The sequence below is a fragment of the Amphibalanus amphitrite genome, unplaced genomic scaffold, assembly GCF_019059575.1.
Source record: "Amphibalanus amphitrite isolate SeventyFive unplaced genomic scaffold, NRLGWU_Aamphi_draft 000539F_arrow, whole genome shotgun sequence".
In the NCBI taxonomy this organism is placed as follows: Eukaryota; Metazoa; Arthropoda; class Thecostraca; order Balanomorpha; family Balanidae; genus Amphibalanus; species Amphibalanus amphitrite.
Window position 1 is genome coordinate 223,400 of NW_024882033.1, and position 27,863 is coordinate 251,262.

General features: G+C 51.3%; 1 protein-coding gene across 1 annotated transcript; it reads left to right on the forward strand.

Moving 5' to 3' along the window:
• The first annotated feature begins 256 nt into the window (after window positions 1-256).
• LOC122393520 (chromosome transmission fidelity protein 18 homolog) lies at window positions 257-27,863 on the forward strand. Its single transcript, XM_043389656.1, has 21 exons — window positions 257-505; window positions 4,269-4,520; window positions 6,158-6,290; window positions 7,347-7,476; window positions 7,750-7,830; window positions 8,146-8,316; window positions 9,404-9,515; window positions 10,396-10,539; window positions 10,823-10,974; window positions 11,310-11,506; window positions 11,807-11,935; window positions 12,567-12,686; window positions 12,942-13,013; window positions 13,299-13,410; window positions 13,701-13,871; window positions 14,285-14,434; window positions 15,112-15,242; window positions 15,484-15,598; window positions 18,222-18,407; window positions 22,998-23,061; window positions 25,753-27,863. The coding sequence occupies exons 1-21, from the start codon at window positions 406-408 to the stop codon at window positions 25,860-25,862; spliced, it is 2,832 nt and encodes a 943-aa protein (XP_043245591.1). The 5' UTR covers window positions 257-405; the 3' UTR covers window positions 25,863-27,863.

A 27,863-nucleotide genomic window follows, 5' to 3' on the forward strand; every position in this document is an offset into this window, starting at 1 on the left:
CTTATTTTCTCAAATCACAATTTACGAACGCACAAAACTCCAGCTTTTAATTTAGTGCGTGTGCGAATTGCGGTCAAGAAAACAGATTTAAACTGTCTATATTCCTCTTAAAACAATGAAGGATGAATGTGGAAAACGCTGTTTTGAACAATTGTATATTTATTTTTCTTAATTAAGCAAAAGTACAAAATTTTCAACTATTATTACATTTGCTCTCACAAAACCCATCACTTTTTAGCATGACGTCACGTCAGCCAAATTTACTAGCGCCATCTCTGGAGAGCATCTTTCGAAACCTCCAGACGATAGAGAGAGCCTGAAAAAAGAGTTCTATTGAATTATTAATATTTTCCCTCATTTACCCTGTTATTAAGGTGTTTCCTTAATATTTGCCCTTCTGGCACCATGGACTATGACTATCCACCAGATGCTCCCGATTATGATGACTTGGAAGATCTCTTGGACGAGCTAGAACAAGAAAAGCAACTTGTGATCGATGATACAGGTATGAATCATTTATTTCAGACTTCAAAGCATGGCGGCACAGTCAATGAGACATATTAGCTTGAGCTAGGGGGTTAAATCTGCACCAGTCTGGCTGTTTTTTATTTGGACCTTTCTCTGACGCCTGACGGGTAATTTGACGTCCCATTTACAGGAGAGCTGCTCCTCCTGGCTCATGGTCCCCATCCTGTCCTGATCCCCTTCCTGGCTCCCCCAGGCTACAGCCGAAGTCAGATCCTACCCCACGCCACACCTGAGGGCTGTTCACGGGCCCTGTGTGCAGTCGAACCGCACACAGCCTCGAAGCTCCGCCCACTTCGTCCCTACGTCTGCCTTCCGTCACCGCACACAGCGATCGCTGTGGCCGGTCGGGACTGGCCACAGCGGACCGTCCACCGCACGCAGCCGTGACGTCAGAATCGCCTACCCATCCCCTACCCCCACGCCTGCTGGACGCACCACACACACCGCACGCAGCAGTGTGCAGTGCCCGTGAACACCCCCCTGATGAATCAGTCGGGGATGATACCTTAACCCTCGCCGGACCTATTGGTTTTCTACATACGCGCCGGCCGAGGGGGGGCGGGTACGACCCCCCCCTTGCCGTTTCGCCCCTGGTTGAGCTAGCGCGTCGCGGAAAAAACGAGCGTGTGCGCCGTTACGAGACGCAGAGATTGGTACCCGATTTTAAGGTCCTAGGTCAACCGGTGACCTCTGAGGTCAGGTCAAGTGCCCCAGGGTACGGTTCAGTTTTTGGTGAATAACTTCGCAAAAAACGGCTGCAGAGCGCCGATTTTGGCAGCATCGTGTTCGCCTCGCTCAGGCGCGTCGAATGATATACTTTTTGTCGGGGTCAGGTCAACTTGGGGTGTTGACCTCAGGTCAAGGTCAGGTCAGCACCCCCAGGTCACGAAGTTGGTCGAAAGAGGTCATGTCGCATATCATTCGATTCGGCAGGCCTTCCTGAGTCCATTGGTGCCTTTCCCGACTCGCTAGCTCAATTTGATCAAGAGTTATTGACGAAAAACTAATTTGACCTTGATGACGTCATAAATGACGTCACGCAAGGTCAACATTGCAAAAGTGACGCATCTAACCTTGCAAGGAGTGCATCAAATCACGATTCTGTGTGCTTGAGATAGTTGGAGATCGTTCCCGGCGCCAGAATAGCAGTTTGAATTTTTCCCCATTGACTTATAATGGTGAGGTCACGAAAATGACCTTACCTCATATGACCTTTAGGAAAAATCCGAGATATACAAGATGTGGGACTCATAATGGATACTAGATCCTGCAAGTTTCATTTCCCTTTGACATCTCCTCTGGCAGTGAGGGCGTTGCGAAGTTGCGACATCTGAAGACCGTGCAGAGGTTCACTTATGACGTCATAGGTCAGTGACCTGACCTGACCCAAAAATGCGGTTGGTGTCAAAAGATCCGGCTTGGATCAAAGGTCAGGTATGCCAAGTTCAGTGCTGGAAATCAGGCCGCTTTCTGGTCCCGGCGTTTTATTCTCCTCGCGGGTTAATCCCGTCTAGCGTTTATCTTTAGCCTTTCGGGACCCACCCAGGGTCGCGGTTGTTTTCGCCGCTCGCCCCAGTCGAGATGCAAAGTTAATAGTCACACAAAGCTTATTTAGGGCCAGCCAAACCAGTCTAGTCTGGGGTTACTGTTAATGTATGCATATAGATGAAAGGAAAAGGTTTTGTAGAATCGATTCATTTCGAAGTCGTATATTCAGAGGCCCCAAATAAACTTCGTGCGACTATCAACTTCGCATCTCGAATGGGCCGAGCGGCGAAAACAATCGCGGCTCTGAGAGGGTCCCGAAAAGCTAAGCGCTAGACGGGGCTAACTCACCCGGAGAATAAAACGCCGGGACCAGAAAGCGGTCTCATTTCCAGCACTGGCCAAGTTTCAGCTCTCTATCGCCAGCGTGTTCGGAGCTATCGCGAAAAAACCCTATGGGGGGGCGGCACCCGCCCCCCCCCCCCTCGGCCGGCGAGGGTTAAGGGATGTGCGGACACTAGCCAAGCAATGCTTAGAACCGTTGCTATAATTTTTATTAATTACCTGATGTGGTTTAAGCCAAAACTGCAATAAAACGTTGATTCTTCCCTGGCTGACCCGACTGTGTGTCCTGTGTAGGTATCATTTTTTTCATACAATGTTGCACCAGGACAGTGGTTCAGTTCAGCACAGTACCTACCCTTATGGGTGTTGACTGTTGACAAATAGAATAGTAATACAAGTTTGTGTTGTGAGGTTGCAATACCTGCTTTGTAGTCTGCCAGTTGCTGAGTGCCACATCATAGTTAGAATTTTGTATGTTGTTAACTCTGATTGCCTTAGTACAGTTCCAGTGCACCTGACTTAACCCTCGCCCCGTTGGGGGGGGGGGGGGGCCATTTTGGCCCCCCCCCCTGTGGTTTTTCCTGAATAGCAAGGAAACGGCGGCGCGCAGCGCCGCCAAATTTTCAGTACCTTCCCGGGCATCAATTTGACACCTTCACACCAAATTTCAAGTCTTAGGTCACCTTAGGTCAGGAGTTATTGAGGTCAAACTGAGGTCATGTTCGAGCAAAAATGAGCAAAAAACATGCAACCTTGAAACGCTCACCAAATCTACGGTTATCAAGCAATTTCAAAGTTCTTTATATGGTCTAGTAGACAAAAAGCGGCGCTACAAAACTGCTATCTCGGATTTTGAAAATTTTTGGTTTTTGACCAAAAAAAAATTCAAAAAATTGATTTTTTTAGAAAAACTTGGAAAAAATCCAAAAAATTTCCGAATTTCGAAAAAACCGGAATATATGTGATAGTCCCAGCGCTCTTCTATATACATACCAAATTTCAGATCGATATCTCGTTTTTTGGCCAAGTTATAGCGAAAAAACTGTTCAAAAATGATGACGTCAAATTTTTGAACTCAATTTTTAGCAATTCTAGACCACGTACGGCAAAACAAAGACCACCATTGAACTCCCCGTGACGAGCTGCATCGATTCGATACCCATTTTATGCAAAAATATTAACTTTGAAATTTGACCTAATTTGACCTGACCTTGACCTGACCTTGACCTGACCTTGACCAAAACGTGATCTAAGCTGGCCCCAAAGGCTGCCTGACCCATATAATCGCATTTGTCATGTAAAATGGACCATAAACATTATCACACGACACTTTCATATTGTGACCCCCCCCCCGTGACCTGACCTCTGTGACCTGACCTGGTATCAGTGACCTCAAATAGCAAAATATGTGTTTGAAGAACATTTCCCCATCGATGATTTTCAATGAAATGCATTTTACTCGATTTTACAACGCATTTCTTGAAGTGCCTGTAAACGGTGAAAATTGGACCTTTGACCTGACCTGTGACGTCATCTGTTTGACCTAGGTCAATAAAATTGGGTCACAAGGTAGTTCCCCGTTGGGGCTATCCAACGCCGTTTACCGCTTGTCGCTATGTTGCGTGGTTCTCGAGATCTTAGGGGGGGGGGCCAAAATGGCCCCCCCCCCCCAACCGGGCGCGTTGCTCGGCAGAGCCCAACGGGGCGCGGGTTAAATGTACTAAAATGTATCGAGATAGGGTGAAGATAAATAGGAAATAATGATAATGTATGCATATAGTTGGACATTGGTTTTGTACCTAGCTTAGATTCTCAGACTTCAGAGTGTGATGGTGATTGTGGTACATCACTGAGTGGCCAAATTCCAAAAGTAATTATGTCAAATATAATGTTGTGTCTTTTTTTCACAGACATACCTTCAGACATTGAGGATGATGGCCCACTGCCGTCCATTCCTCCAACACAGGCCACTGCCGCCTCCCAGAGAACTGGGCTGCAGGGCTCAGGAACACAGTCCTCTGGCCGGTCTGCATACCCAGCGCCCGAAGATACAACACATCACAGGGCCACCAACGGTACAGAGGACTCTGCCAAAAGGCGGCTGGAGGAGAGCATCTTTGGAGACTTGTCAGACCTGGACACTGAGCTTTCACAGCAGACTGGTGAGTGGTGATGGCAAGATGGGTGACAAGTGTGCTGTCCTAGTGGTTATGAGCCAATACCAATGCCTGAGATGTATGATAAAGGCTAACTTTGTTGAAAAAGGAGCTGAAAGCTTACAAAAATGGTAGATAAGGACCCTGGCCTTGTTCATTCTGAGCTTCATGCGCAGTTATCTTAACCCTATTCCTGGCGGGCTCCGCCGGGACAAGAAACTGGCGGGGGGGGGGCCGATTCGGCCCCCCCCCCCTTCAGATCTCAAAAACTACACATCGCAGCGACAAACGGTAAACGGCATCGGATACGCACGGTCAAGATCTACAATTTTTACTAAGGTCATTTTCAGGTCAGGTCAAAGATGACGTCACAGGGGTCGAAAAAGTCAAAATGGCGGCGCTAGATATGGAGAGAGTTTTTCTCGAATAACTTTCGAATTAGTCAAGATAGGGACAAACTAAGGGCATCATCGTGATCCTCTCGTCAATCCGCATCGAATGATATATATGTTGACCTCGAAAGGTCAAGGTCAAAGGTTGACCTCAGGTCACGTGACCTCGAGGTCATCATGTATATCATTCGATGCGTCTTGACGAGCTGAACACAATGAGACCATCCACGCGTCTGTATCTTGTTCCTGTACGGAGTTATTGGCCAAAAACCTTTGGTGACCTTTGATGACGTCACATGACCTCACAGCTGCCCAACAGCAAAACAGACCTCAAGGTAGTGAAGGTTGATCGTATATGAAATCATGTATGGTATATGGGGCCATTCCGACCCGTTTTAGTGGTAAAAACAGGGAGTTGATTTTTCCCCCATTGACTGATAATGGGGAGGTCGCGAAACTGACCTGACCTTAGGTCACCGATATCAAAATTCCGAGATATACAAATTGCACATACTGGTACCCTAACTAAAGCCTGAAGAGAAGAAATTGATCGGTCAAAAACTCTAGCTCTGGCGTGATTGCAAACTTTTCTGAGGTAGGGTCACCAAACCGCCTCTGGTGACCTGACCTGAGGTCAGATCAACTCAAAATTTTCAGACATGTTGCGTAGAAGCCTTTTAGGAAAAGTCAGAAAATTTGAGCTTCCTAGCTCAACGCGTTTGGGAGAAATAACCAAAAAACCTCAGGGGGGCTCCTGAGGCCCCCCCCCCCCCGCCAGGAATAGGGTTAAATAGGTAGGGTGGTGCAAGCTGTCGGTACTCGGTATAGTCGGTACCATTTTCAGGAAATCACCACAGTTGGATTTACATACCACATCACTCCATGAAAACCTGCTGCTGCTCTGCACCATGCTTGGTTGGCACTGCATTGGTTGCGACACAAAGCGGTTCTTTTGCGAACGACACCAATAAATCAACAATCGCTGTCCTTCTTTCCCCCGCCAGCTCGCCAGTGATAATTTTACTGGAAGATTTAACGCATCGCAAGTAGATAGCGACCCGTCTTTCGGCTCTGGTAGGCCCCTTTCTCGCCAGTTACTTGCCAGCAGGCTGAAAAACGAGGACGAGTGACGTGGAGCTCCCTGGCCACGAACTCGCTTCCACCTAGTTACGGGACGGACGCCTTATCCATTAGGCCACACGGACGATGCATTATTGTTTGAGCAAAGTATGACGCCACTTCATGTTGCAGCTCCCAAGCGAACGAAGCTCTCGGCTAAACGGACGCCCGACGATGAGCACTATGATGACCTGATGGAGAGGATTCGCGCCAGTCGCGCCCTGCCGAAGGCGGAACAGTTCTCCGTCGTAAATGGTGTCGAGAGGTAGGTCATTACTTCTTAGTGAGAGCGGGGCTGTTTTTAATCGCGAATGGTGCTGAGAGGTAGGCTAGCTGATGGTCATTGTATTGTATTGTATTGTATTTATTTTGAAGAGCACTCCACAGCAACAGTGGCTTTTCAAGCTCCGAGTCAGAGAATAGGGTAGATACCAGATGTGTACAAAACAATTAGTCATCCAACCGAAACATACCAAGTCACACACACACACGCACACACACTGAGTCAGACGACCTTACTTCAGTTTAAAGACAGCGTCCGGCTCCGCATCTGTCGCTTCAGGGCTCGTTGGAAGCGTTTCCCTCTGAGGGAAACGGTCTCAGGTGGCAGCTGGTTGTGAAGCCTCGGGGCTCTCGCACAGAAACGCCGTTTCCCCGCCTCGGTTCTTGACCGTGGTACATGGAGATGACTGTCCTGCCTGGTCGTGCGCTCACGTACGTCCGAGTTCGAGCGGAGGACGGCCGCGAGGGAGACTGGCTCGCCACTCGAGAGCAGTTTCTGCGTGAGGCAGAGCGTACTGTACTCAGCGAGTTGCTGAGCCCCCAGCCAGCCCAGGTTCTCCAGCAGGTCACTCGCATGGTCAAATTTTCTCCGGCCGAAAATAACTTTTGCTGCAAAGTTAAGGATTTTTTGGATTCTAGCTGTGTTCTTTTTTGAGCCGTTGCCATAAACTGATATGCAATAGCGAACCTGCGAGAGAACCAGGGCTGTCACAAGAGAGACGAATATGCCCCGGGGCACGACGACATTCGTCATAGACCATCATTTTCATGATGGTATTTGCTGGTTTTCCTCTCTGACTCTTTTTCCCATCTTCCTTGTGAAACTGTAAATATATGTATCCTTAGTATTTATAGTAATATACAAACCGCTGTGTGTTGCGTCATGCGATCGTTTGGCTCGCTTAGTGTCTCATTGATCTCAGTCATGGACATCGATACGTTATGTAGCAGTCTATATTTAAGCCTAAGAAAATGTGTCTGCCATATCTCACTATCCCAGCCGCCTGTGACGGTATCGCGTGTGTGTGCCTCCCCTCAGGGTACCGGCTCCGGCGGCGAAGCGTACTGTCGAAATCAGCTCTCGTGTACCGCTCACGGGTGCCTTCCAGAAGCTGACGTTTTCCGACGGTAGTCGGTACTTCCTCACGGTCCGCAGTCGCCAGCCGCAGGTACGCAATCTTACGGTATGATGCGATCAACGGTAGCACACTGTACTTGGTTACAGCGCTGGTAATTTTAGCACGGATTATTCTAGCTGTGCTACCTCTGACAGGGTCGATAGCCTCGAGTGACCACTATTAGTACCCGTAAACGTGTGCCTGTTATGCGGTTGATTCGTGTGAGTTGTGCCGTTTCACATCCTCAATGTACCATTGCCCTTGTCACGATCATACTGCGGCAGCGGCAGACCCTCCCACTGACCGCTCCCCCGCCACCGACAGCCTCTGGCGAACCCCGTGTCCAGCCGCACCAGCCTGCTCTCCAGGCCGCTGCAGGAGCTGAAGGATGAGGCGCGGCGACTGGTGAGTGGGTCAACGGTCGCGGCCGTCGAGGGGCGCAACAGCCGTCAGGTTCTGATAACTGCTACACGATGAATGTTCTGTCATCACTGTGGCGCTTCCAGTATATCTCTATGTTCTGCACTCTGACCTGTAATGTTTGTCATGCAGTGGCCCGAGTGTGCTTTGTGAGGCCGCATTTGTTTGCCTATAGTCTCTATGTGTCCAGCTGCGTTATGTAACTGCGTTATGCGTTATGCCGTTATGTAACTGCGTTATGTTATATGTGACTTTACTCTGACCTGTAACCTGTTTGTGCTCTGTGCTCTGCGACTTCAGGAGGAGCGCCGGCAGCGTCTGCTACAGGAGCGTGCTGTGCTGCAGAAGCTGGCCTCCTGGGACACAGACGCCGCCGACTCGGGAGTCGAGTCGGAGGACGAAACTGAGCGGAGCTCTCTGTGGGTGCAGCGCTTCCAGCCGCGTACCTACGTGGAGCTGCTCAGTGACGAGGTGAGCTGGCACACACTGCAGCGTCCTGTTAGCGATGGACAAGATGTGTGTGGGTTCGTTGGGGTCTAAAGTGACAAGTGAGTGAGTGACAAGCAAGTGAGTGACAAGCGAGTGACTCGCGTATGTGGTTATTACTATAGAGTTACGCACATCTGCGTGGCAGTTATAATGAGATAGGGTTTTTTCTCTCGACAGTCTCGCTGCAATATCTTTCCGTTTTCGTGTCCTATGCCTTTGCCATCTATGTGCTTTTACTAGGGTTGACTATTAAATAATGGAAGTGCCCCTAGCAATGATAGGTTTTTGCACGTGCATGCGTTTGTTTCATGTCATCACATACACCGATGTTTTTTTCTTTCGAATAGTGAAGACCCGATGTCTTTAGCTTCATCCTTTTCTGAACTATCACCGTTTTTTCAAGAGACCACCGAAACCTGTGGCGCACCATAAAAAAGGAGCCTAGAAATGGACAAAAGCGCGTGCCAGCGCGGCGCGAGGTCATCAGGGGTCGGTTTGTGGTAGGAATAAGTTCTGCCGAGATAGCACATTTCTTTTGAAAGTGTGTGGAGTGACTGTAGCCTCTCTAGAGACGATATGTCGGTGGTATCATCGATTCAAAGGAAAGAGGGGTGCCGACATCGTGGACAGGCAGCGTCCGGGGACACCCAAGAGGGTGCACATGGCGCATGCGCGAGACCAAGTGGGGAAAATGATCGTAGGCGATAGGCTCTTAGACCTACGCGATATGACAATGGGATATGAGCTGGTGAGATATGACAATGAGCTGCTGAGTTCTGATAACCTGGCGATGGCGCGCGATTTTGGTCATTGCCCGGCTCCTTTTTTATGGTGCGCCACAGGTTTAGGTAGTCTCTTGGAAAAACGGTGATAGGTCAGAGCAGAAGGTAGCTAAAGACATCTGGTCTTCACCAGTGGAAAGAAAAAACATCGGCGCATTTGTTGGCACTATATAATAATTGCATGCACGTGCAAAAACCTATCATTACTAAGGGCACTTCCATTATTTAATAGTCAACCTAAGGACCAAAATTGCACTGAAATTGACCTCGTCGTGGTCCTTTTTCAGACCATAAACCGCGGTCTCCTCCACTGGCTGAGGCTATGGGACAAGGCCGTCTTTGGACGCGACGTCATCATAAAGCCGCCAAAGGAGGAGAAGAAAAAGCCAGACGGAAAGTGTAAGTCACTGAAAATATGTCGTTATCTACATTGGATTTGCACATCGAGACCCTGCACTCGTCGGTTGCCATTGCCGGCGCGTGATTTTTACCCTGCTGTACGATCTTTTATTCTAACGGAGTGGCAGGCAGAGTGGCGCCTGCGTGGAGGCAGGAAGCTCCGAGAGGTGAAGCCGACTCTGGAGCATTGGAGGTCTTGCTCGCAAGACAACAGGTCAAACGAAGTGATTTTATGCAGGCTCCGCATCGGTCATACGTATGCGACGCATGGCCACCTTCTCCGCGGAGATGAGCAGCCCGTTTGCGGCGGGTGCGCCGTGCCTCTCACCGTCGCCCACGTGCTTTTATCTTGTCGACGCTTGGAACCGGACCGGATTCGCTACCTGGGCCGCATCGCTCCGGATATCACCGTCCGCCACTTGCTGGGTGACGAGTCACCCTGGGTTTTATCTGGCAACATCTTTTCCTTTATCCGTTCAATCAAATTCCAAGTAATCTACTCGATCTGATACCAAACCAACTAGTCCATACGTCTATTCTAATCTAGTCCTTACGCCTAGTCAGCTGTCTTTTACGATACGCTTGGAGTATTTTACCCTTCTTTGCTCTTTTTAACCAGCTTTTAGGCTTCTTTAAGCCTTTTATTACGTCGGTTTCTTGTGACACACTTGCTCTACTTGTATATAGTTATGGGCGCAAAATGACCTTGTAGTCGGCGCGCCCTTAAGCCCCAATAAACAAACAAACATCGAGCTTGTTATTTTGTTTGAATGGCTACCGTTGTCTGACACAGCCGGGTCGCCCTTGAAACTGAAACATAATTTAATCTCCTCGTAATCTCGGTGTGATTTTGACCTGTTTTCCGCTGCCTCACCAACAGTCAAGCCGTTCGTCCGTAAGCCGGCGTTTGAGATTGTGGAGGAACTGGACTCGACCAACCGTCCCAAGCAGAAGGTGGCACTGCTCTGCGGCCCGCCCGGTCTCGGCAAGACGACGCTGGCGCACGTGCTGGCCAGGCACGCCGGTTAGTGCGGGAACGAAGGGAAAGTTGCTGGGTAGCGTTGTGGCTGACGGAACAGCTGACGGAAGTTATTGGCTAACGAAACACAATAGGGTGGTGTCTTGTTAGACGTAACTGTGAAAGCCCTCTGTTGGACGTAATAGGCATTATAAATATGCATTTCACTCTCCTACAGAACCAGAGATTGGTTGGCGCTGAACACAATATGCTACTAGATATCTTGTTGCGGTCTACTACCAAAATATCAGCATTCGGTAACATTCGCCTCGTTTGGCCCTCTCCTCAGGTTACAGCGTGCTCGAGATGAACGCCTCAGACGACCGGAGCGTGACGGCGTTCCGGACGGCGCTCGAGTCGGCCACGCAGATGCGTCCCATGCTGGGTGCCGACCCGCGGCCCAACTGTCTGGTCATAGACGAGATCGACGGCGCTCCGGCGGTCAGTTTTCACTCGGCCTGAGAGATGGGACAGGCGCCTGGAATGATTCATGGTAGTGGTCGGGGTGCGTGACGTTTGGTCGGCGAACAGCCTGCTGGCATGTGGCGTTTTGTCGTGAGATGAATAGCAATTCAGAAAAAAAATCCACTTCAGTGATGCAGTGCTACATCGTGTTTTCTCATTAGTTCTTGCGTAGTGCATCAGCTGTTTAGTGCTTGTGGCGGTACATGTTGCTTTATTCGCGCTCTGCAGATGACCAGTTGTACACAATCAAGTGAGAACTCCTTCCCCACGGAGCAGACTAGTGAATCACGCCCGCTCCTCTGTCCTTTCAGCCGGCCATCAACCATCTGGTAGCGGCACTATCTGCCGGATCTGGCGACACCTCCTCCAACAAGAAGAAAAAGAAGGAGGGCCCGGCGCCGATCCACCGGCCTGTGATCTGTATCTGTAACGACCCGTATGTGCCGGCGCTGCGGCCACTGAGGCAGATGGCGCTGGTCATGACGTTCCCGCCCACCACCAGCGAGAGGTGAGTGTAGCCGGTCCGGGTCTCACTGTGCGATAAATGTCCCGCTCAGTTTCTTCAGGGAAGCTGAGTGCATGAGGCTTCCGTTTCGTACTTAGGCAGACTCGGATAAGGGAATGAGGTTGTGGCTACTCAGATAAGTAGCAAGTGTCACGCCGACCTTTGATATCAAATAGCCAACAATTCGATGTACCTGTGACGTCCTAGGCTCAGCATAGGATGCGTATTTGAATTATATCAGTGAGATAGACTCATCAGCCGCTGGTATGAGTGTTATGACTCCGTCCGGTTTGTTCACGACAGACTGGCCAGCCGTCTGGCTGACATCTGCCGACGGAACGGGCTGAAGACCGATCTGGGCGCCCTGCTCAGTCTGTGTGAGAAGACGCGAAATGATATCCGCTCCTGCCTCGGATTCCTGCAGTTTGTCAGGTGAGAATGTTCCCGATTGGTGACAGGTAGTTCCGGACATCCCGGCCGCCTTTTTTTATAAATTTTGTCCGAACCTTTTGATAGGAAGGACTCACAAGGACAGAGCCACCGCTAAGCGAAGCTTGTTGCGGTGACCCTGCCCTCTACCCCCCGATCGCGCAATTTCAGTTCTATGGCAGAATTTAGAGTCCAAAGTTTAACGTGCGCACATAGCCGCGCACGGCCGGTCCCCTCACTGACTTAGCCTGGCTACGGCCTGCCACCAACCGCAACCATACCTGTCAGGAGGCCCATAAATGTCAAGCGCCCGTCGCGCTTCGAACCCGGACTGTTATAACCGGGAACGCGTGCTCTCACCACGCGGAGTCCAACGCTCTACCAACTGAGCTACGGGACCGGCAGGACATCCCGGCCGCCTGCCATGAGACTAACCGTTAGTTGGGCAGCGCACTGGTCTCCGGTGGCAGCCGGTCGGGACGTGAAGGGTAGACGGAGAGCGCTGAACTCTGGCCAACGCCCATGGTACCACCGGTACCGATCCGGTACCACGGGCTCTGGCACTGTAAGGTCCGAAGCTGGTGCGGTTCTCGCTGGAGCATTTTGTGACGATGTCCTTTCCGGCCGCCATCAGGAGTCGTCAGGAGCGGCTAACTCTGGACCAGGTTCAGAGCTCCACGGTCGGCCAGAAAGACCACCACAAGAGCTTATTTGCCGCCTGGCAGGAGATCTTCAACATGCCGCGGCCACAGCGGTGAGTCTTGTATTCTAATTGTCCGTTCATTGTTACGCTGGTGTGCGGCCCTTGCTTACCGCGGTATCCGATCTGTGAAATGATTTGGTAAGTGAACTACGTTGCCACTTTGCACTCGTATTTTAACTCCTGCCGCCCTGTTCCTTTTTGTGCTGTTAAATAACAGATATCTAGTTGATACTTTGTGGTCGATATAAGATTGTGGACTGCCTCTTCACTCCGTGTTCTTATTCGGATATGTGCTGCGTCTCCCAGGAAGCACCTGGTGGTATCGGAGACGGACGGGTCGTCGCGACTGTCGGGCGACGGCACCAGTCTGGCAGAAAGGTGAGATGACCCTTTGAGTGACTGACGGGCTTTGACTGGGGGCTGGGGACATCGGCAGTTAGCAGGAAATCCACTAAATCCAGTGTTAAATATTTCAACAAAGCCTGCGGGGGGGGGGGTCTGATATCTTTCATTCAAGGTATAAGAGTGCATATTTTACCATTGTTCGTAAGTGATTGCTGATTTTACCAGCTTTCTCGAATATTAGCTTACCATAAGGTGGGTCTGTCAGAGGAGCTGTGAGCTTCAGAGCGTGGTGACGATTTTGTCCTCCCTGCCGTTCAGGCTCAGCAATATCGTGTCGGTGGTCACCTCCTGTGGTGAACACGAGAAGCTGGCCCAGGGTCTGTTTGAGAATTACCTCAACATCAAGATCAAGGACTCCACCCTGCAGTCGGTGAGTGGCCTCCAGTCAGTACGCTCTGGTGAAGAACACAAATGCCTGTGTGCATTAGTTTGTGTATATTCCTGTGTGTAACATGGCCTAACCCTGCTACAGAAAGCTCTCTATTTTTCTGTGGTGGCGCCAAATGTAGCCGCAGTCCCCTGAGGCCCAAATAGAAATGGTTTCTTATGGCTGACTAGGCGTAGGCTACCTTGAATTGTGATGGAGCTTCTGCAATCTGTACCCAAATCCCACCGCTGCCTCTCCGTGTCATCGGACGTGTTTCTGCCCCCGACCGACAGGTGGCTCTGGGTGTCGACTGGCTGTGTTTCGGGGACGAGCTGAACGCCGAGCTGCAACACAGTCAGAACTACGTCCTGCTGCCGTACCAGTCGTACACGGGCGTGGCCTTCCACCTGCTGTTCGCGACGCTGCAGAAGACGCGACCCGCCTTCCCCCAGGCTGACTCTGAGGTCGGTATATGACGCGGAGTCGTGGCAGGGGGGGGGGCGGCCTGGGGAAGGGGAAGGGAGGGTGTGCAGCTGACAGGTCACATCGAGTCTCCCACGATGGAAACGTCGGTAGTTAGTGCGTCAGACCGCACGGCTACAGCAGGAGTATGGCCAGGGGCAGAAGAAATCGATAGTAGTTGCTGTTTTTGTTTGTGGTAATTTTACCTGTCTTGACGACAGATGAGACGATAAAACCTCAGTTTGTAGCCTGCACGGTGCAGCAGACGGGTGCACATTACCGTAAAGGTCACTGCAGTGTTTGCGATGATAAGCACCTTTGCAGTGCAGAATTATTACGGCAATGCTCGCTCGTGTTATGTGAGCAGGCGTCACCCCGTGCCTGAACACTGACTAACCCCGCTGGTTTTCTACAGACCCGACAGCGGCACTCCAAGTTGAACAACCTGCTGGCGAGCATGATCTCGGAGATGTCTCCGAGGACACGGTGCTTCAACGGCCGGGCCAGCCTGGTGAAGGACGTGCTGCCCTACCTGCTGCAGGTGGCGGTGCCCAACCTGCGACCGGTACGTCAGACACGGAGAGTGGTAGGCGGTAGGATTGGGTGGGGAGGTAAATGCTGGCACGGGACAGTCGACTGGATGCGGCTAGGAGCCTGCTGGGGAACCAAAGAGCTTTCGGACTTCTAGCCAAATTGTACCGCGGCGCTTAGTGTCGCTGAGGAGGTAGTCTGAGCTGTGGTTTGAAGCCACGACGTCAAGGCTAGGTAGCTGTCTATGCTGTATCACCAGGCTAGTGATACAGAATAGTGCAATGATTGTTAAGGCCTGGCTACACTATGCGTTTTCTGCGTGCGTTTTTGCAGGTTTGCGTGTTTTGCGTAATATCGTTCTAGGAAAAAAGTTATAAGCAATATAATTTTTACTTTGGTTATATACAAAAGCTAATATAACTCTTATGTAACTGAAATTTAAGGTGAAAAACATCACAAAAACGTAATATCGTTCTTTTTTTCTAGAACGATATCACGCAAAACACGCAAACACGCAAAAAACGCACGAAGAAAACGCATAGTGTAGCCAGGCCTTTACTCTGTGTCGTCAGTTCAGCAGAGCATTGCTTTGTGTCATCAGTTGAGCAGCATGATCTGTCTCCTGTATTACTTGAGCTATGTTTTGTGTCTCGTCAGGTGAGCAGTCACCTGTAATAGTGCTGTGTATTGAGCTATGCTTTATCTCGTCAGGTGAGCAGTCAGCTGCACACGCCCCGGGAAGAGGAGGAGCTGCGGCGCGTGCTGCACCTGATGGTGGCCTACAACCTCACCTACCGACAGCAGCGTGACGCAGAGGGACAGTACCAGTACCTGCTCGAGCCGTGAGTGGCACACCCAGCCGCAGGCCCAGCTGCTGCCTACGGGCTTTCACACAGGCGCTTTATATCTGCTGCTGTTGATAATTTTAAGTGCTTTTCACTAGCTTTTTAGATGTTACTTACTATTTCTACCATATTGCAATTCGTCGGAATATTACACTTTTATTCGTAGAGCGTTTTCGATCTCTGTTGCTGGGCATCCGATACTGTCCTGCCGACGTCCTGTTTCTCCTCTCTTGCGCAGAAACATGGAAGAGCTGGTGTACTTTGGGGACGAGCGTCCGCAGCGATCGGCGCCGTACACCGTCAAACAGTTAATCGCACGGGAGATCGAACTGGAGAAGATGAGAAGGGCAGAGGTGAGCTCCGCGAGGGACGGCTGGGGTGAACCATACGCGTTACATGTGTTTGTTTTGGGTGGGTGGTGTACGGATCAACATGGATAGAGTTGCCGCTGTTCATTGTGGAGTGGGCCGTACACAAACATTACCGCAGTCGGAATGAGCCTGCGCAGACCCATCGCGACTTGCAAAAGCTCTTCCTGGTTATTACGGAGCGAGCGAAGCGAGCGTAGTCTTTCCTTAGATTAACGGAAATTTCCGAGTATGAGCGGCCGGCCGGCCGGCCGGCCGTGCGGACGCTTTTGCGAGGCTTATATCTCAGCAACCACTTGACCGATTTACACGGGGTAATTTTTGTAGGGTAGCTTCATTCCTTCTACCAAGTATTGGACTATTCCCGATGCATGTGGGTGACCCCTTATGCACGTGCCACGCGCAAAACGAAGAGGTGTCAGTTTTGTAATTGTTGCAATATCTCGGTAACTACTTGGCCGATTGCGCTGAAAGTTGGCATGTAGGTAGGCACCCACTAGGCACTGCATATCCATGTGCCAGAGTTGGGGTGCTGCTGCACGTGCGCACGTGCAGGGGTCGTTTCCAGATCTCGAGAACGGCTGGACCGATGGCGCTCAAATTTGGTACACGGTTAGGGACCAGTTAGTAGGGTGCCGTGCATAAGTCAGTTGGGACCCATTCTGCACGTGCGCACGTGCAGGGTGCCGCTTCCAGATCTCGAGAACGGCTGGGCCAATTGTGCTCAAATTTGGCACATCGCTAGAGACCGGTTAGTAGGGTGCCGTGCACAAGTCAGTTGGAGGTACCCCCTCGAAATTTCGCACGTGCAAGGCTCACCCTCTCGCTCGCTCCGTTAGTCGCCCCAAAAGGCGCTATACTGGTAAATAAATAGTACTGCGCATAATTTTGGCTTTCTCTCGTCCTCATTCTCATGACTAATAAGTCCTGGTGTGGAACAGTCAATATTTGCGTTGTACATTCATGGCAGTAGCAATATCTTGTTATTGGTGTCAGCTTGGATCGCAGCCAATTGTAGTGCTAATGACTAGACCCAATCAGGTGCACTAACTGTCCCCGCAGGAAAACCAATAACCACGAATAGCGTGGTCGAATGCCACGCGCCAGCTTTCTGGATTGTGTACACTAGTAATATTCCAACATAACTTTGTCGTAAGCTGATATGGTAGTAGGAAGAAGAAAATAAACATCGAACGTAGATAACATGAATCAAAGTAAAAGTATGCCGTATAACAACTGGCATGCATACTTTTGGCAACATGGAATATCATATCATTGTCGGTCGTTTCGGGGCGGGTCCGTTCGAGCAAGTGCTCGCCTGGATCGCCCGGAAAGGAAGTGGGCGTCGGGATTTACAATGACAATGCCTACTTTCTTGGGTACATCAGTCAGCCATTTGGGATCCGGAGCCTTCAAACAGCTATTTCAAAATCCAGAAAGACGGGCTCTGTCTACACTCCGAGTCAGACGATATAAGAGAAGAAAGTGGCATGTCAAAAAAAAGTTACATTGATATTTATTTTTAGTTCACCGTTAGCTTAGCTCTACGAATATTGTTTACACAATGTAGAAAGTGTTTACACGCTTAAACCGGCGGCCGCTGGGCCTCCGCGCCACCCGCCGGCCGCTGGGGGGGGGGGGGGGCATATAGTTGCCCCCCCTCTACTTCTGCGACGCTTCTGCGACGCTATCGTCGCAACGCGAAGAGATAGAGAAGCGAAACTTTGCACACACCTTCCTGAATACCTAGCCGAGGTTGTGTCCAAATTTGGTGTCGATCCCATTTGAAATGACGTCACAGTGACGTCATAAGTGAAATTATAGATTTGCGACTCTCGTATTCCTCACGATACATCAGATATATGGGACCGAATATAAAGGCCTGGCTACACTATGCGTTTTCTTCGTGCGTTTTTGCGTGTTTGCGTGTTTTGCGTGATATCGTTCTAGAAAAAAAGAACGATATTACGTTTTTGTGATGTTTTTCACCTTAAATTTCAGTTACGTAAGAGTTATATTAGCTTTTGTATATAACCAAAGTAAAAATTATATTGTTTATAACTTTTTTCCTAGAACGATATTTCGCAAAACACGAAAACCTGCAAAAACGCACGCAGAAAACGCATAGTGTAGCCAGGCCTTAAAGGGTCGATTATTGGTCAGAAACTAGATGGAAGTGTAGTTAGATGTTTTAGGATGACAGCAGGTGCTATCTAGTTCATTTACAGTTGAGTTTCATGCTCAGCGTCATCAGAAACGGTCCATATCGGAAAACGACAAAACTTTATGACGTCACTGTGACGTCATCTTAGGTGCTACAACCACCAAACTTTCCTCAAACATTGCCTAGGTATTCATTTGAAGCTATGCCAAGTTTCACGTTCGTAGCTCATCAGGTTTCGGAGATATTTCACAAAACGTAAAGGGGGGGGGGGGGCAACTTTATGCCCCCCCCCCCAGCGGCTCGTGGGTTAAATATCTGCAACATCATATTCCACGTCACTCCCTTTCGCCGGCATATTTAAACAGCTACCACAACTGTCTGTAACGCTGTAGCTCACTGCAAATTCGACCATGACCTGAGTGTGTTTCTGCGTTGTGCCGGCAGGCGGCGCTGGTGGGCACTGACGACCGGCGGGGCCGCGGTGTCCGGGAGACTGCCCCACCCCCAGCTCCGGAGCCGGCCGCACCGGCGGCTGAGCCGACCGGCCCGGCGCCGGCCGCGGTCCCTAACCACCTGAGACAGCTGCAGGCCAAGCCGCTGGCCGAGAGGGCCGTGGCTGACGACAATGTGGTGAGTGGGAACGGAGAAAGGGAGCGATACAGGGAGAGGAGGGGTACTGCAGGAGATGGTGGGCAGGTGACGGTAACTGGTGACACAGATGGACGGACACAGATACGGACGAAGACAGATGGGTGAGATGGGCACAACCTATAAGCGATGTGGCTCAGGATGAGACGAGCGAATGGACTCGGGAAGGAAGGTATTAGAATAAAGTAAGAGAATAATTACGGAGCGAGCGAAGCGAGCGTAGTCTTTCCTTAGATTAACGGAAATTTCCGAGTATGAGCGGCCGGCCGGCCGGCCAGCCGTGCGGACGCTTTTGCGAGGCTTATATCTCAGCAACCACTTGACCGATTTACACGGGGTAATTTTTGTAGGGTAGCTTCATTCCTTCTACCAAGTATTGGACTATTCCCGATGCATGTGGGTGACCCCTTATGCACGTGCCACGCGCAAAACGAAGAGGTGTCAGTTTTGTAATTGTTGCAATATCTCGGTAACTACTTGGCCGATTGCGCTGAAAGTTGGCATGTAGGTAGGCACCCACTAGGCACTGCATATCCATGTGCCAGAGTTGGGGTGCTGCTGCACGTGCGCACGTGCAGGGGTCGTTTCCAGATCTCGAGAACGGCTGGACCGATGGCGCTCAAATTTGGTACACGGTTAGGGACCAGTTAGTAGGGTGCCGTGCATAAGTCAGTTGGGACCCATTCTGCACGTGCGCACGTGCAGGGTGCCGCTTCCAGATCTCGAGAACGGCTGGGCCGATTGTGCTCAAATTCGGCACATCGCTAGAGACCGGTTAGTAAGGTGCCGTGCACAAGTCAGTTGGAGGTACCCCCTCGCAATTTCGCACGTGCAAGGCCCACCCTCTCGCTCGCTCCGTTAGTCGCCACAAAAGGCGTTATACTGGTTACGGAGCGAGCGAAGCGAGCGGAGTCTTACGTAGAATAACGGAAATTTCTGAGTATGAGCGGCCGGCCGGCCGGCCGGCCGGCCGTGGTCACGATTCTACGACGCTTATATCTCAGCAACCACTTGACCGATTTACATGCGGTAATTTTTGTAGGGTAGCTTCATTCCTTCTACCAAGTATTGGACTATTCCCGATACATATGGGTGACCCCTTATGCACGTGCCACGTGCAAAACGAAGAGGTGTCACTTTTGCAATTGTTGCAATATCTCGGTAACTACTGGGCCGATTGTGCTGAAAGTTGGCATGTAGGTAGGCACCCACTAGGCAATGCATATCCATGTGCCAGAGTTGGGGTGCTGCTGCACGTGCGCACGTGCAGGGGTCGTTTCCAGATCTCGAGAACGGTTCGACCGATTGCGCTCATATTTGGTACACAGTTAGGGACCGGTTAGTAGGGTGCATTGCACAAGTCAGTTGGGACCCATTTTGCACGTGCGCACGTGCAGGGTGCCGCTTCCAGATCTCGAGAACGGCTGGGCCGATTGTTCCCAAATTTGACACATCGCTAGAGACCGGTTAGTAGGGTGCCGTGCACAAGTCAGTTGGGGGTACCCTCTCGCAATTTTGCACGTGCAAGGCCCACTCTCTCGCTCGCTCCGTTAGTCGCCCCAAAGGGCGTTATACTGGTTTATTAGTAATAGATTAGCACTTGCAACTGTTCCATAACACTCACAAACAATATTATTCATAAAGTAGAATGGAAGTTAGCACGTCTAATCGTCTCAACAGTCTAGCCTTACACCCCCGCTTCCGCAATCCGGGAACATTCATCCCTCCTCTTCCTCCATTCTCCCCCTCCACCCCCGCCCCCCTTCGGTTTGGGTCAGGTAGTATCCAGCTATACCGACCACATCTATAATTGCTGATGGACGAGGAGTCCATAGTCGACCATTAGCCAGGGGGCATACGTGCCTGACCAATATACCGGTGCGTGCATGTTGTAGATATGTGCTGTTTGTTGATTGTATTGGAGAGGTGAATATCATAAATTACGAATTGCATTGTGGGCTATTCCTGTGACAGGCACCAATCTTAGCGATGGTCGCCACTAACAATTAGCAATATTGGATGCTATACAACCATCGTAGCATGGCAGTAAACACCGCACGGCTTGTGAGCCTTTATGTTCCTTCAATGCCACTGTAGCGGGGTAGCTATTGTTTGCTGTAATCAGACTGGAGCCCTATGCGTTGCTCTAGTCGACGGCACGCCCTACACGTTTTGTCCACTACCATTGTGTCAGCTGCCGCCGCTCGTGCTCGCTGTCATCAGTCCTGTGTCCCTCTGTATGTGCACATCCATTTACATGTTGGCTCGTCAGTCTGCTGCTGTCTTTCCCAGTGTCGATGTTTGCAGTTATTCTCTGACATATCTGTATATTTGCGACGTTATTCATGCGTATGAGTGTGTAACTCGTTCGCTCTTCCTCTGCGTTTTCGCGCATGGATCCGTCCATTCCTCCGCTCGCTGATTCGTGCGTCGGCTTACTAGCCCGTCCGTCCGTTCATCCGTCCGTCCTTCCGTCCGTCTGTCTCTGTCCGTCCATCCGTCTGTCCGTCCGTCCGTCCGTCCGTCCAGCCGTCCAGCCGTCCGTCCGTCCGTCCGTCCGTCCGTCCGTCCGTCCGTCCATCCGTCCCTCTGCCGGTGTGTGTTTGGAGAGAGTAGAGAGGAGGAGGAGCCTCACTGGACGACCCAACCGTACGTCAGCTGCCGATTGACGAGACGACCGCACCGGGCGGCCCCGCTTGGTCGTTAGTGCGAGGACGGCTGGCGGTCGGTGGATCGCTCGCGCGGTCGGCTGGTCGGTCGGTCGGTCGGTGGGTCGGGCAGTCGCTCCCTCCCCGACCCCGGCCGTTGAGCCAGGTCGTGCCGTCGCCCAGCACGCTTGACGTGCTTGGCTGGTCGGGGTGGGACTAGAAACGATGCACACCTGTCCAAGGCCGGGTCGATGTTTGACTTTTTGTCGATCACGTCAAAGGTAAACACGAGGTTCGGTAGGAAGCATTTCGTGGCTGGATATCATGATAGGTGAATGAAGTATGGCTTCTGGCACGGAGTGGACCGGTGTTTTGACTTCTTGTCGATCATAAGCAGGGAAAAAATGGTTCGATAGTATGATTTCCAGTCAGAATATCATGGTATGTGAGGCTAGCACGCTGGTGCAACAGTAATTCTAGCTGACATTTGGTGCACAAGAGGCATCAGGCGAAGAACGGCTTGTTTTTATCATATTGTTCTTTTTTCGTCGACGTTTCATCCCAAGATTACTAGAACATACTTCGTCCCACGTCTAGGCTCGTGACTGAGAGCGAAATGCACCAGTCGTCTCCAGTGGCCTTTCATGTCCGCCTGCTTTTGTACGCCTATCTCAGTGCTGTACAGAACAAAATCCGTGACGCGATCCTTCGATCTCTTTCACGATGACCAGTAGATCTGTTTCGTTCATAAGTGTGGATCAGACGTGCGGTCGTGTGCCTGTGATTGGTGTCATTGCCCTCCGGTTTCGCATCGATTATCACTCTCCACTCGTACTCCTCACTGCCGACAGCCGATGCCGACACCGATTGACTTTTGGCCGTGACCTGACGAATCGTTGGGGCTCCGATTAGCTTTCAGCCGTGACCTGACGGTTTGCCTGGACTCAGCACTGATGTACATTTGATTGAGACCTCCCTGAGCTCGGCACCGATTGACCTTTATCCATGACCTGACGAGCCGTCAGAGCTTTCTTTCTTTCTATTCTTTGATGACCTTCGGTCGTGACCTGACGGTTTGACCGAGCTCAGCACGAATGGACCCCTTTCCGCGACCCGACGACCCGCCTGAGCTCAGCACCGATTGACCTTTCGCCATGACCCGGCTGACCCGTCGGCTGAGACTGTCTGAGCCCGCGGCGACTATCATCGCCGACGGCGGGATGTCGTTGACGACGATAGATCGTCCGGTAACGGCCCTCGGACGATATCGGCGAAATGAGCCGCCGTTCGGCGGCCGGGCCGGTCAATTGGCGCAATGTCCGACACCGGGTCGGATTTCACCGCCTCATGGTCTCACTCTGATGCTCCGATGGCGGCTGATCTTTGCGGACGGTTTGGTTTCCGATATTGTTGTGTTCAAGCGAAGTGACTGAGCTGATGATACCGTTGCTAGAGAAGCGTTATGGTCGCAAAATGACCATTGCAGTCGTTGCACTCCATAGCCCCATAAGCAAGAAAACAAAACGTTGCTAGCGATGTGATAGATGTGCTACATGGATTGTTTGCACTGGTCCTGCCTCCATTTCGTATTCCGTGTAAAGGAGAATTTCATGTCTTCGCTGGCTTCTGAGGGATTTGTATTACAGTTTTACCAGCAATCTCGTCCCACTGAATCTTGTTATGCCGACTGAGTCAACGACTGTCCTGATTATACGGCTAGCTGTTCCATTGTCTGTTTACCCTATTGTCAATGTAGCTATCCATTGACTGCATCTCTGTCTCAGTGTCCTACTGGGATGCCTGTCTTATCAACTATCCCACTGCCGTCCCCTCCCCCCCCCCCCCCCACACACACACACGCACTGCCACAGTCCCACCTGTTTGCCTGCGGCTGTTTGGCTAACCGTCGTCCGGTGTTTTACAGCTGCCGCGGGATTTCTTCGGTCGTGTGATCCAGCCGAAGCCGCAGAAAGAGACTCCCGCAGACGGTACGTTCAGAAGGAATGGGGTCCTGGCCAGATCGGTAGCAGTTGGGGTTTGGGGTAGCGGGGGCCGCTGGCGCGGTTGTGTCATCGCGGAAAAATGCAAAAAGAAAGATGAAAAAATGTTTTACTTCAACCTCCCCTGACCAGTGACCTCTAGAGTGACAAATGATCACGATTCCAGATCTGAGATCGCAAACGGAAAGCGTCTCAGGCTCATCGAAGCTACGGTCCATGTACCGTTTCGTCCGCCTCTAGCTAAACCATGGACAATATTCTGGGCTCGCACAGTCCTGTCCAGTGTCCATCTCCAGCTAAAACCATGGACAATATACTGGACCCGCGCAGCGCTGTCCATCTCCGACCCCTCATCCATCTTCATAAGGTCACCGAGGCGCGCCGTGGCGGCCTGCTGTGCGGCCGGCAGTCCTCGGAGCGGTCTCACGCTCGGGCGCCCGGCGCTGTCGGAGTGCCGTCGGTCGTTTTAGGCCGGCGATGGCCCGCTCGCCCGTACCGACCCGGCCCGGACCGGATGTAATAGCCCACCGTGGACAGACGCCGACCGCCCCGTCCGGATAGCCGCCGAGCTGAGCGACATTTATGTCGAAATCATGACCGTCCTGGGCTTGATGCCCGCTCACTGGTCCAAGATAGTGACGTATGGCGTCGTCCGGTACGCTGGGGACGCCAGCCGTGACGTAGCTCGGTGTGACGTCTGGCTGACGTGGCGGTCGTGATGACGTTTGATGGTGGTGTTTCTGTCCTGTGTCTGTGACCGTCGGTATGACTGGCTCTGTGTTGCATCTTACACTGTCCAGCTGACATTGACCCTGTCTCTGTGCAAGAGACCGTCGCGGTGACAGTGGCCATGTGTCTTATATGTCGCAGTCGGTATGGCATTGCCCTTCGCTCTGTCGGCCGGTAGAGGGAGGCCCAGAGGCGGGGGGAGGGCAGGAGTCGTGCCGGCCTTGTCGGCCGGACGGTTAGCCGGTCGGTTGGTTCATTAACAGACACCGTATCGATCCGACACGGTGGGCATCCTCCTGCGTATCATAGCGATAAAGTCGGTGCATACAGCCTGCGTCTAATGGAGCTGGACCGGGACCAGGTGCCGTCTGCACATACGAAGACCGCCGGGTCTCCAGTGAGCAGACTCCCTTCTTTATTGTGCCAGCCGGGCGGCCGGCGCTCCGTTTTACGCTGTGAGCCGCGGGAGGCCGCCCGGTAGACAGAGACTAACGGTACCACGTATTGGGCCGGACGGCTCATCTGTAGTGGCCCCTGGTCCGCGCAGGGATGCTGCCGACCGGCTGGGGAAGCGCCAGGGGCGGCGCTGGCCAGACGGCACCTCTACATCTCTGATCCGCGCCCCGGCTCAAAGGCCATCTCCCGAATAGCCAATCGAAGCGCGCAATCTAGCCGGGCTGGCCCACCTTAGTTATACTGTAAAGGGTGGGTGGTCCGGGGAACTCCTAGGTAGTTGTTCAGGATACATTTTCCATGAGAATGAAATGGAATTAGGGTTGTGTTAAGAATTGAAAAGTACGATTGCCTCCTCAGAATGTCTTAGTCAGTTTTAGAAACATTGTTATTAATTCGCAAAATAATGGCTTAACCCTCGCATGTGTGCGGCGTTTGCCAGCTTCTAATGTGTAGGGGGGGGGGGGGGGTCGGTTGGACCCCCCTTGCCGTTTGGCCCCTGATCGAGCTAGAGCTTCGCGGAAAAAACGAGCGTGTTGCCCGTGACGAGAGGAAGCCGATGATACCCAATTTTAAGGTCCTAGGTCATTGGTTGACCTTCCAGGTCAGGTCAATGACCCAAAGTCGGGAAAATCGGAACCTTTTAGAAAGTCGTAAAGTGTGGCTGCTAAGGGGTTTTTCGGGGTGCTGATCACGAATATCGTGTTAGTTTTGATCACAGATGATGTCTTGAAGCATTTAGACCAGGTCGGGTCAGGTCAGGTCAGGTCAACCAGTAGGCGTCGTGACGGGTATTCGTAGTACGTGTCAACCGCCTCTGACAGCTTCGTAACATGTTACGAAGTCACCAAAACTACTTCGTAAATGTTCAAATGGTTGCTAAATTCGAATTCAGCTCCAAAAACTAGCCTAGAAACATGTAAAACTCGAAAAAGTGACCCGAGGTCACCCGAGGTCACCAAAGGTCAATGACCTGACCTGACCTTCAGGTGACCTTGACACACACGGGAGTAACATCAAATAACATGTTTGAACGTTTGAAACCACGAAAAGCTTGCAAACACGCGGCTAGTGCGAGCCGACATACGCGAAATCGCGATTCCGGCCAAACATGGTCTCGGAAAAGAGGTCACAGGTCAAAGGTCATTTGGGTCAGGGTCATGAAATTTTCAGGGTAGGTGTAAAATTGATCAATGCGAGGGTACTGAAAGTTTCGTCGCGATCGGCCGCTTTTTACGCGAGTTATTCGCGAAAAACCATGGGGGGGTCCATCCGACCCCCCCCCCCCTACACATGCGAGGGTTAATGGACCTTGCTTCAGTACCCCTGCTTTCTTTAAACCAGTCCCGACTTTACTGTCAACATCGGGTGCCGCAAGCCGGCTAATAAAGTTCGGCCATGGTTCGGACAACATTTTTCGTATATAATTTGCTTGATTTTTCTTTCACTGGCCGCACCTCAGCCATCATTGACCGTGTCCACTCTGTCTACTCGCAGACGAGGCGCCCGACTCTGGCCATCTTCTCCGCACGGACGTCTGGTACCACTTCAAGGAGGGCTACAACAATGCCGTCCGGCGCACCGTCCGCGTGCAGGACCTCGCCTGACCGACCCGTCCTGGGTCAGTTGGGGTGGCCCCGCCCGGCGGAGGCGGCGGCGGCACTGTGCCCGTTCGACCCGCCCCGTCCCGTCACGGTTCGTTGTGAATCGGTCAGTCGGGGCGGCTGGCGCACAGTGGGCCAGGCGCATCAAAAAAGCGGAATTAAGTCGAAAATCAACTTCGGTGAAATTCCTGTAATTATGGGATAGAGTATTGTAAAAATGTCCAAAGTTTCCGAATAAGCAAGTTTCCTTTCCCCAATGTCAAGGCAGATAATGCTATAACGTCGCAAAGTAGGACTTACCGACTGGAGATGGAAATGACTGCTGTGTACCATATTCCGTTCCCCCGATTCAAAAGCTCTCAGCGTAAAATCATTTAAGTTATTCCGTACAAAATAGCTTTAAAAAAACAGCCGGTATTTCTGCGCATGTTTCTCGTACTCAAGTTCCCGGGAACTATTTAATGCTTACTAGTAGCGGTGGGGTTTATAGTGCCGGTTCGGAACCGTGGTAGTGCAACGACGCAATGAATTTATATAAGGATATAAAGAAAACGTCACCGAACAACACGAAGATATTTGCTGCCTGACTTTCCTCAAGGTGTATAGCTTGCTGCCCAATGCAAATATTTTGCGCATTTTTGCGCGAAATGGACAAATAAAGGTTTAACCCTCGCCGGCATAGGCCGTTTTGCATCCCTCGACGGCACAGGGGGATGCGACACTCCTCGCGTTTGGCCCCTAATTGAGCTAGAGCCTCGCGGAAAAAACCATCGTGTAGGTCGTCACGAGACGAAGCCAACGGTACCCGGTTTTAAGGTCATAGGTCAAATGGTGACCTCTGAGGTCAGGTCAATGGCCGAAAGTCTGCTAAGGGGTTTTTCGGGACGCTGATCACGAATATCATGTTAGTTTTGATCACAGATGATGTCTTCATGCATTTAGGCCAGGTCGGGTCAGCTCAGGTCCGGTCAACCAGTATGGGTCCTGCCGGGTATTCGTAGTAGGTGTCAACCCGCCTCTGACAGCTTCGTAACATGTTACGAAGACACCAAAACTACTTCGTAAATGTTCAAATGGTTCCTAAATTCGAATTCAGCTCCAAAAACTAGCCCAGAAACATGTAAAACTCGAAAAAGTGAACCGAGGTCATCGAAGGTCAATGACCTGACCTGACCTTCAGGTGACCTTTACACCCACCCTAATGTATGGGACCAACATCATATCACATGTTTGAACGCTTGAAACCACGAAAAGACTGCAAACGCGCGGCCAATGCGGCATAGTGCCCGCCTGTCCCAGGCATATGTGCAGCGCAGAAATTAAATAATGACGTCATAGGTCAGTGACCTAGCGTAACCAATCAAATTTGAAAATGGATATCGGATTCGGCTTTAGCATGATATTTTACCCTGTAACGAATCATTTTTGGCACCGCAGCTGTGCTCATTGATTTAATTCCGCTTTTTTGAAGCGCCTGGCCCACTGTGTGGCGGGAGGACGGGAAGGTGGCCGTCTGGTGCGGGTTGGGGCTCAGTTGTGAGCGTTGCCAGGGGGATCACTGTAGGGGAGGGCCGAGGGTCACGGGGGAAGGGATGGAGGCACAGGGGCCGAATCCCAGCAGCAGCTGTTCAGGCTAGACGTCTTGTAAAAGTGGCAGGAAGTGTCTGATATGTGTTGAGTATGGGAGGGGGAGGGTCGTGAGCTCGTGTTTGAAGTGTCTGATTCTGCGCCGTCTGGATTAGGGTGGCTGCTGTGTCGATACTGATAGTGCTTTGTTCTAATGCTGGCCATCACACTGTGGCTAATGCAGCCGATGTCAGATCTTTCCCCGAAACAGCGAATCGCGATGGTTAAACGCTCCGTAATGGCTACACCCACGAATGCCAAATATTCCCTTCACGTCTTTTGAACTGTGAGGGTTTTCCCGTTGCCTCGTTTAATGATGTTTTGATGAATATGTGAAATACTAGAACTGTTGCTATTTAGAATACACCTGTATTTGTA

Bases quoted from the DNA above. Each gene is read 5' to 3' on its own strand.
- LOC122393520 (XM_043389656.1), top strand. From the start codon at position 406: ATGGACTATGACTATCCACCAGATGCTCCCGATTATGATGACTTGGAA. The intron at 11,507-11,806 runs GTGAGTGTAGCC...TGTTCACGACAG, and splicing joins CCGCCCACCACCAGCGAGAG to ACTGGCCAGCCGTCTGGCTG. The intron at 11,936-12,566 runs GTGAGAATGTTC...GGCCGCCATCAG, and splicing joins GGATTCCTGCAGTTTGTCAG to GAGTCGTCAGGAGCGGCTAA.